This window comes from Olea europaea, unplaced genomic scaffold, assembly GCF_002742605.1.
Source record: "Olea europaea var. sylvestris unplaced genomic scaffold, O_europaea_v1 scaffold2194, whole genome shotgun sequence".
Taxonomy (NCBI): Eukaryota; Viridiplantae; Streptophyta; class Magnoliopsida; order Lamiales; family Oleaceae; genus Olea; species Olea europaea.
In genome coordinates this window covers 150,955-161,476 of record NW_019239952.1, presented here as the reverse complement: position 1 = coordinate 161,476, position 10,522 = coordinate 150,955, and the positions used below count along the sequence as shown (strand labels likewise).

The window sequence follows — 10,522 nt, the reverse complement described above, 5'->3', positions numbered from 1 at the left end:
GAGAGGGGGGGGGGGGGACCACGTTAAAAATTAATTAGTATTTTACTGCATAATGCCAGAATCTTCGCATATTATTGCCTTTTCGGGTATTACTTCATTTTATTTTTCCCGTTCACCCACCTTCTCGGCAACTTGAAGCTGTTCTGTTTCTGGTGATCTATTTGTGGGGGCTTTTTTAGTGATACATAAGATATAAAGGGTACATTTTATACTGCAGTCTCGAAATTGATCTTGTTAAGTGGAGAAAAAAAAAATGATTCCTTTTGTTAATGGATATACATGTGCAGTATTAGGACTTTGTCAGTGAAATGAAGAATTACCTGTAAATGAAGGTGTCGTCTAACCTCGACAAAGTTTAATACATTGGATTCTAATAGATCATTTATAGATTTTAACATTGTGTGTCTGGTTCTTTCTTATAATCGAGAGGAGATCAGATGCTAAGCTTATTTAAAAATTCAAATATTTTTTGGTTATGTTAATTTATTCTACATGACTTCCAATATGTTTTACTGGTATTACATTGCTCTTGTGAATGAGTGTTTTTTACAATCTCTATGTAAGATTCCCCAAGCAGCCCGCTAAGGCATTTTCTCCTTAGCATAATTCCACTCTCTTATCAAATATTACATTTTTTTATTTAATAATGTATTTGTAGGGCTATTCTTCGCCATACTGGGTGGAATTCTGTTCATTCCTGGATTCTATTATACACGGATTTCATACTATGCATACATAGGATACAAAGAGTTCTCCTTTTCCAACATACCTGCTGTCTAGAGTTGTTCAGTGACTCCAACACAATGTACAAAGGTTATCTTTATTAGTTTCGTTATTCTTTCACTTTATCTCCAATTTTGTGTATTTTATTGCTAGTGACTATGTTTGCATATAAGTAACACCCAAGACGCAGTATATGTTTAATATAATTTGCCCCTTTGCAGACAGTTGTTAACGTGAGTCAACACGAGGGTTGTGTTATTTATGAGTATGGCTCGTGCGTGACATGTTCATTAGTTGTCAATAAGATCATTTGGCATAAATTCTTCTTGTTATACTATATTGTTATATGTGACACTGAATCTATCTGCACCTACTTGGATCTCATTGTTGTGCTGAACTGAAAATCATTTGCTACTTTCTTGTTTCGATAGATTATTCATAATTGAGGCAAACGATTTCTGTGGCTTTTTGCTTCTTTTACAGCATTGCTCTTTCACATTTCAACTTTCCATGTTCTCCTTGGGCATTAAGGATGTGCTCCTTGGTTATACTGTTTCACCATTGGTGACTTATATTTCTATATTGTGGTAGGGTGAAATCCGGAATTCAGCCCAGAATTAGAAAAGAACACTGAGAATAAGACGAATTATGTAGAAACTTTGGGTAGAATAGATTCAAAAGGAAACAAATACTGTAAAAGAGAACTTAATGGAAATTATGAATCTCCATTCCCCTATTTCTTACTTGATTTCTTTCATATCCCCTCCCCTCCCTCCCCTTAAATGTTTATTTTTATCCCTTTCCCAACCAACTCTAACAGACTAACAGACCCAAACAAATTTAATGACTCAGCATCCTTCTAGAGATTCCCATTGAGCCCTACTGGCAGGTTGTTGGCTTCCCCACCTTGTGCTTGCTTGGCCTTTTGATGTCTTGTATATGTAAATTTAATTGGGGGCTTATCAAATACCCCTCCTCCCAATGCAGTCACCTTGTCCGCAAGGTTCAAAGAAGGAAATTACTTGTTTATTAAGTCAAATGGTTCCCACGTTGCTTCCATAGGCAACAGACCCTTCCACTGAATCAGGACCTCCATAGCTTCCGTTGTACCTTGTTTTGGCTGTCTGAATCCAAGACAAATTCTGGTTCCACAAGTAACTCCCAATCTTGATCGAGTTGGGGGGTAGGAAAGATGTTACTGGAGCGTTTCCCTCCATCTTTCTTAGTTGCGAAAAATGGAAAACAGGATGGACACAAGCAGCAACTGGTAGTGAGAGGCGATAGGCCATCTTTCTTACCTTGGCTAACACCTCAAACGGTCAGTAGTAAATCGGGGCTAACTTTCCCTTGTGACGTACCACTAGTGATTTACGGTCTCATTTTCACATAAACCCAGTCTTCGACCACATATTCCACATCTCTTCTATGTTTGTCAGTCGCCAACTTCATTTGTTGCTGGGCTTTATGGAGGTGTATCTTTAATTCATCCAAAACTCTATCTCGTTCTGGCATTTGTTGTTCCAAGGATGAGATGGCTGTGGTACCCACCTCTTAGCGAATTAACGAGGGTGGGTCGCATTCGTATGGAATGCGAAAAGGGGTGAGTTGTGCTGATACATGATAAGAAGTGTTGTAAGAGTATTTGGCCCAAAAAAGAAACTGATACCACTGTTTTGGTTTCATTGAAGTAAAACACTGTAGATATGTCTCTACTATCCTATTTACCACTTCCGTTTGCCCATCGGTTTGTGGATGATAGGCCAAGCTATGCTTTAGTGATGTCTCATGCAATCTGAAAAGCTCACTCCAAAATTGGCTCACAAACACCTTATCTCGATCCGAAACTATCGAACGAGATATTCCATGTAGTTTAAACACTTCTTTAGCAAAAATTGCAGCAATTGATGGGGCTGAAAATGGGTGTTTAAGCCAATGAAATGTGTGTATTTGTTTAAACAATCTACTACAACGAAAATTGAATCAAACCCTTCTGATTTTGGCAGCCCTTCCACAAAATCCATCGAAATATCCTCCCATACTTTGTCAGGAACAGGTAGCGATTGGAGCAGTCTCGTCGGTGCCAGGGCGGAATACTTGTGTTGCTAACAAATTTCACACGCGGCTACATATGCCTTGATGTCCCTTCTCATGCCTTTCCAATAGAAGTTCTTTGCCACTTTTCAATAAATCTTCAGAAAACCTCCATGCTCTCCTCCCTTGCTGTCATGTCTTTCTTGTAAGGCTATTTGTACAAACGATGAGTCTCTTGGTAGCACAAGTCTGCCCTTATACATCAAGTTGTCCCGTAACAAGGAATAACCAGGAAAATGTGTTTGACTATTTTGTAGGGACTTTAGCACCCGTCCCAGATCAGTATTGTCTTCTACTGCCTTCTCGATCGCTGTTAATTTCAGGGTATGAGACATAATTAGGACCAATAATGTTGCTGTAGCGTCCACCCTAGAAAGTGCATCTGTTGCTTTATTTTCCAAACCAGCCTTATACTCGATGTCAAAATCGAACCCCAAAAGTTTAGCCAGCCATTTTTGGTATTCCTGGTTCACCTCCCTTTGTTCCAGCAAGAATTTAAGGCTTCGTTGGTCAGGTTACACCACAAATCTGCCTAACAAATAATGCATCCATTTCAGTATTGCTAATATGATGGCCATGAGTTCCCTTTCATATATTGACTTATGCTGAGCCCGTGGAGGGAGTGTCTGACTGAAGTACGCAATGGGTCTCCTGTTTTGCATGAGAACTACCTGTACTGCATACCCGGAGGCATCAATTTCTACCATAACGGCTGTGTGAAGTTGGGCAATCCTAGAATTGGCATAGTTATCATGGCATTTTTCAATTTTATGAACACTTCCTTTGCCTCTTCCATCCATGCAAAGCTGTCTTTTTATTAACTGTTGCGTCAAGGGCCAAGCTATGCTCCCACATGATTTCACAAACCGACGATAATATCCCGTGAGTCCTAAAAATCCCCTTAATTTCTTGATCGTTGTCTGCCTCGGCCAATCCCTCATAGCTATCACTTTAGATTTATCCACCGCTATCCCAGAAGCTGAAATAACATGCCCCAAATACTCCAATTCCCGTTGATCGAACCGACACTTCTTCTCATTAGCATATCGATGGTTGTCGGCCAACACCTACATCACTGTTCTCAAATGATCTCTATGCTTCTCAGTTGTGCGACTGTAAACAAGAATGTCATCAAAAAACACCAACACGAACTTCCGTAAGTAACCCCTAAAAATCTCATTCATGAGCGATTGAAAGGCTGTCGGAGTGTCTGTCAGCCCAAAATGCATGATGAGAAATTCATAATGTCCCTCATGGGTTCTAAACGTCGTCTTCGGTACATCTTCTGGCTTCACCCTAATTTGGTGATACCATCTATCTTGGAGAATATGGTAGCACCCCCAAGCTCATTAAGCAATTCGTCAAGTACTGGCATTGGATACTTATCAGGAATTGTCACTTTGTTCAAAGCCCGATAGTTCACATAGAACCTGCAGCTCCCATCCTTCTTCTTAACTAACAAAATTGGGCTCGAGAACGGACTAACACTCTACTGAATTAAACTTGCTGCTAACATTTCCTGAACTAGTCTCTCAATCTCACTCTTCTGAAAATGAAGATATCGGTAAGGTCTCACACTTACTAGGGATGTCCTGGGCTGTAGATTAATAGCATGATCGTGTTTTCTCAGGGGAGGAGGACAGTTAGGCATCTCAAAGACTTGATGAAATTCTTCCAGTACCTTAGTGATCAGTTCTGGGGTTTCCGAGTAAATTGGATTGGCTTGTACCGTAATGTTTCCCAACTCCAGCAACACCCTTTCACCATGGGCTTTAAGCGCTTTTAACATCGATGTCATAGACACCGAAGTTCTACTCAGACTGGGATCCCTCTTCAATGTTACCGTGCTCCAGCTACGGTAAAGGTCATTGTCAGAGTTTGCCAATTGACTTGCATTTCTCCTAACTCGCGCAACCATTGCATCCCGAGAATGATGTCTGACTGCTTAATTCCAATAGCAAAAAGTCATCTTCTATCATCACATTCTGAAGTTGTAGCTTCACTCCCTTATGGATTGCTTCTTCTTTAATCGTTAGCCCCATGCCCATTATAACTCCATATCCGGTGGTGTTGGATAGCGATAGTCCTAATTGCTGAACCGCCTCTTCAAAGAAAATTATGTGAGGCCCCACAATCAATTAGTACAATCACACCTCTGTTGCCAATGCTCCCTCTAATTTTTATTGTTTCTAGAGTGGTGAGACAACCATCGAATTGATGGATAGTTCGATAGGTGCTCCCAATCTCATCACTTCGCCGCTGGTGCCACCTGTTTGCTCGTTGACATGGCCACACTCAATGCCCCCTAAACCTGGTTCGTCCCACCTACGGGATCCTCTTCTTCATTCTCCCTAATTACCATCACTTGTAGCTCCTTATTCCTACAGCGATGTCCAATGGTGAACCTTTCGTCATACCTATACATAGCCCTTTCTCCCTCTCTGCCTGGAGTTCAACGTCTATCAATCGCTTGAAGGTGTTGATGGGTTTCGACGAGTAGGATTGACGAGCACAGTTTGTCTCAGGAAGTTTATAGAGGCTTGGGAATTTTGTGGGCTAAGACTCCTCTAGGCTCCTTTCAACCCGTTTGGGTTGGATGCACTTGGGCTGAGGGTTATGATAGCATCTCTCTCTTCCACTCGTTGGGTCAGGTCCATTATTTGTTCCAGGCATACTGATTTCAACAATTGGACCTCAGCTTTAATACGAGGGCTGAGACCATTTATGAAATTGCACTCCAATACATCCTTGGAGATGTTTTACAGCGACGATGCAAGCTTCTCAAATTGTTGACGATACTCTTTAACGGTGGTCGTTTGATGGAGGGTCAGAAATTGCGCACATAGTGAACCCTCTTGTGTCGATCGGAACTGATGCAACAATTTGACCTTCAACTTCTCCCAAATTTTCATATTCCGCCGACGCTCCTCCTATGGAAACAAGGCTAAGGCATCCCCATCCAGGCAAACGGCAGCTGCATCCCTCTTTTCTTCATCTGTCATTCTAGAAATAGCAATCGACCCAAAAAACCCATCCATCCGGGTCATCCCCGTTGAACACAGGCATATCCAACCGTCTGATGTGCAATTCAAATCTCCAGCCACTATCTACCCCACTTCCATTGCTTTGACTCCCCTTTGTACTTGCTTGCGCACCATCCATCACTGGTGACAAGCCCGAAGAGTTTTCGATGGCTACACCTTTTTCTTTCCTATCACGTTCATGGGTCTCCCTCGTCCTCATTAGCAGTTCAAGTTTGCCCATTAGTTCATTTTGCAATTGATGAAATTCATGCCTCATGCTGCCGATGCCGGCCTGAAGTGCTGGTTAGCTGCTACCTGCTGTTCTAATGACTCAACACGATCTGGAAGGGTTGTGATTGTAGAGGTTGGATCAATTGCTCTGATACCTCTTTGGTAGGGTAAAATCCGAAATTCAGCCCAAATTTTGTTAAAAAACAAAAAAAAAAAAAATAATAATAAAAAAATAATAAAAAAAAAAAAAAAAAAAAAATAATAATAAAAAAATAATAAAAAAAAAAAAATACCACCACTGAGAATAAGATGAATTATGTAGAAATTTTCTGTAGAATAGATTCAAAGGAAACAAATAGTGTAAAAGAGAACTTAATGGAAATTGACTCTCCATTCCCCTATTTCTTGATTTCTTCCGTATCCCTTCGCCTCCCCTTACATGTTTATTTATACCCCTTTCCCAACCAACTCTAACAAACTGACAGACCCTAAAAAATTTAATGACTCAGCATCCTTCTAGAGATTCCCATTAAGCCCTGCTGGCAGGTTGTTGGCTTCCCCACCCTGTGCTTGCTTGGCCGTTTGACGTCTTGTGACTTGGACTTGTAAATTTAATTGGGGGTTTATCATATTGTTCACAAGGCAACCAAATAGCTTCTGTCAATTAAAATTCAAGCTGATTGATAGTGTCAATGCTACATTTGAGTAACATTCAAATTCAACTAAAGTTGGCAATTAAGATTTGCAGTGAATCTCAGGTCAGTCAGGAACAATGGTCTCAAGTGATTAATGGACACCAAATTTACGTGAGAATGTCAGGGATGTAAAGATCGTGGTGATTGCAACCATCGAAGTGCCCATGGATTTCATGTCATGTTGTATGACCCAATGTCCGTGGATCCTCACAGGACCTCTTGCTCCAAGAGGTCACTCTGCTATTATTCTTAGCCATGGCGAAGCAGCCATTATCGTGCTGACAAATGGCCGAAGGTAGAAGCCAGAGCATTCGAATTTCACAACAATCCCCTGTTCATGCCTTCGAAAGGCAAGGGTCTATGCAAAAACCCGAAAGTTCATGTTTCAAACGTAAAATTAGATGGTAGAACACTAAAATGGAACTTTTTTAATATTCCAAAAACTGACTAATAATCCTCGTAAACATACCAAAATGGTGAAAAGATAGCATCCAATAACACCCAGATGCTTGCAAGTATCAAAATAAAAAGGTACCAAATAGAATTAGGCACTTCTATATAAGGGTTATCAAAAAGCTCTTTGCAGACTTGAGATAAAACTACACAGGGCTACAGCATTAAATATAACATGATATCAGCCGCAGTAGTATCATAACAACCAAAAAAAAGAAAAAATAAAATAAAAATCAAAACTAGTACATTTGACAAGAGCTTCCTTCATGCATTAGCACACGTTATTCATACTCCAACTGTGGATGCCACCGACTCGAGCTTAAACAGGTGTCCTTGCTTGAAAGATACCCTGAAATATGATAGAATCCACATACAACATTCCAAATACTACTGACTGACAACCATTTTTCTCCACTCTGAACCATAAAAAATAAATCAAGAATGTTACATTATTGTACCTGCTTGCGTTATACATTTCGCATTCCATTTTGTGCTTTTGCCTCTGTTTGGTTCTGTAGTCAGCACGTATCACATATATTAGATCAACTCATATGGATGGTCAAATAACTGGAGAGACCATTTCCAAGCAGCAATATTAGAATCCAAGAACATTCACAAATTCAATAATTGCAGTAATACATTCATGCCCTGTAAACACTGGACCTGGACATGCTCACAAAGTTTAAGTTATTCCCCATAAAATTTAAGTTAGCTACACGATCTTTTTGGATGCCATAATTTAAAAAGGCTTTAATCAGGTATTGAATCGTTTTCATAGAGATAAGGTAAAGAATAAGCTTTAAACAAACCAATAAAATAATTCAAATGAATATAAAAATACAAAAATATGCTCATGATAAATCATAAACCACCTTAAAAAATTCATAATAAAACAAATTAACAAAATTAAAAGTCCAACTTGTAAACAAATATACTAATAAAGCAGCAAATAATAAGTTATCAAATTAACAATCACGAATCAAAATTGTAATGTACTAATAGAATTAGATCAACTTAGAAAATCTCTTATATCAATGTCAAAAAGGATCTTTAAGGTTATCATCAACATCAAGCTCCTTGTCACTATTAATTTCCTCTCATTCTTTATCCATCACCCTCCACCAGTTATTATAAATTGTCCCTTCCCTTTTCGTGCAAATGCTGATAAAAGAAAATGTAATGGTCCACAAAACGTTAGAGATTATAAAGAAATAGCCCAAAAAGTTAGGGCAACTAACAAAATGTTTTCGCGCAAAACAAGCCTTACAAATGGCGCTTAAAGATTAAGCTTTGAAACTTTTTATGAAAGCCTAGAGTGAGACCGGATTTGAGGCCCAACCCTCAAATAGCTTTTTTATACAATGTTTGTCATGCAAGACAAACCTCACAAATGCACTTAAAGATTAAGCTTTGAGACTTTCTATGAAAATTTCATTCGAGAGGGGATTTGAGGAGGCATAAGCTTAAACAGCTTTTTAACCAATGTTTGTCGTCCATTTGATACACCCCTACTAACTAGAAAATCCTATTCCGTTGGGCACCACATTAGTCCATATTCTACTCTCCCCATCTTCTTACATGTTTGCCTGAAAATACACAAGCAAGCCTTGTTCCAACAAAATTTCGTGTAAAGTCAAAATGATCAAGCTCGTCTAATCCTGTATGCAAGCAAACTATTTCACAACGAAAGCTCGTCAATAGACTTTTTATTTGTCAAAAACACAGCTATTACCATTACTGCTGCCATGCTATATGGAATTTTCCTCTTACGAATTTAACCCTTCAAGTAGAGTGACACACTTCTCCATATGGATTGTTTTTGTTGATGAATAAGGAAAAAATATCCAAATTAAAAATTTTATCCACAAAAGCAACTAACATGAATACGGGTATAGAAGCATGTGAGGCATTTAATACATTACATTGTAAGTTTTATTTCTACTTATCCCACGGATAACACTTATTTTTCCACCGAACAGGGAACCTAATGATACCAGTACATCTCATTGTTCTACTCTGCACTCAAGTCCTGTATAAGCAATGAAGTTGCAATTTAGTAGAAACCCAAGCCCTTTAATTTTTGTAAGTTGGGTTATAGAAAAAGCTGTAAGGAAACATCATTTGTCTAATTCATTTTCCACAGGAATCCAATTCCCATAACAGGAAATGTTTCAACGATTTTCTCCCTTTTGGCAACAAAAATAATGTCTCAAGCGAGCTGCATACTGAAACTTTGATCAGTAAATGCATAATTATGGCCTCAAGTAACTCTTCAATTTTGGAAATGACTCAAGAATATCATGCATTGAACCATAATATACAGTAAGTTATCATGAAAGAATCAGAAAATAACATTAACTTTTCAAAACTAAAAATAATAAAGAAGGAACAAAAACTCACCTTTCCATTTCTTTCGCAGTAATCATCCAATGCCCATTGATACTTGGACTGATTCAAGCCAAACCAATGAGCGACGTGCTCATCCAAACGCGCATGAGCTACAAAAATTATTAATTAAATTTGGAATGTTGATTTCTTTATAATTAAGCATTCCTGAAAATAATAATTATACTCACCTATGTTTACAAATCTGTAGAAATAGAACAAAATAATTTATTACTATAAAAACTTAAAATACTAGAAAGAAGGCGGTCTTTTAAACCATACCGCTTTGGACCTTGGACACGGCGTCCCAGAAGAAAGCAAAGACAGACTTATCTTCGCAGTACTGCACTGGTGGAGCCATAACCGGAGGAGGAGGCTGTATAACTTTTTTAACCGGCGTCTGGACCTGAACCGGAACGTCAACGGTTTTTTTGGGAGAATCCGGTTTCACACTCGGATTGGGTGTGGGCGGAGGTGTCACGAATACAGTGTACGGCCCGATCTTCCCGATTCTCGGAGGCGGCGTCGTTTCACTCTTGATCGGCATTTTTATTTAATTAATTAACAAAAACTAAATAAATTCCCTTCGACTTAACTTTTTCTCTCAGTGAAAATGGCGTATGGAACAAGAGAAACTGGTACTTTGCGTAGATCGGAAGAAGGTTGGTCTGTGTGTATAGAAGAAGAAAAAGTACACAAGTGAGAGTGGAGAAGGGGTTTAGTAAGAGAGAGTGATAGAGGGAGAGAGAAGTAATTATCAGGAAAGTGGGGGTCATTTTCGGGAATTAGGGGAGAAAAGTAAAGGATTCCAGACAGGCGTGGGATGTTTGTCTCTCTGTATAAATTTACACAGAAGCCCTCAATCTTTTTTAATACTTGCATTCTAAAGTACCATTGAGCTATTAGTTTAATAGGCGGATC

General features: G+C 39.0%; 2 protein-coding genes across 2 annotated transcripts in view; one reads left to right on the top strand and one right to left on the bottom strand.

Annotated features, from left to right (window-relative positions):
- LOC111380719 (transmembrane protein 230-like) overlaps nucleotides 1-1,107 on the top strand; it is a 1,764-nt gene extending 657 nt beyond the window's left edge. The window contains exon 2 of the mRNA XM_023004354.1: nucleotides 659-1,107. Within this exon, the coding sequence (XP_022860122.1) occupies nucleotides 659-780 (122 nt within the window). The 3' untranslated portion in view covers nucleotides 781-1,107. The remainder of the gene's footprint in view (nucleotides 1-658) is intronic.
- Nucleotides 1,108-7,237: 6,130 nt separating this feature from the next.
- LOC111380724 lies at nucleotides 7,238-10,325 on the bottom strand. The gene is made up of 4 exons (XM_023004357.1): nucleotides 9,884-10,325; nucleotides 9,617-9,714; nucleotides 7,675-7,728; nucleotides 7,238-7,565 (listed from the first exon to the last, which is right to left on the bottom strand). The coding sequence occupies exons 1-3, from the start codon at nucleotides 10,146-10,148 to the stop codon at nucleotides 7,684-7,686; spliced, it is 408 nt and encodes a 135-aa protein (XP_022860125.1). The 5' UTR covers nucleotides 10,149-10,325; the 3' UTR covers nucleotides 7,238-7,565; nucleotides 7,675-7,683.
- Between the last annotated feature and the right edge of the window lie 197 nt (nucleotides 10,326-10,522).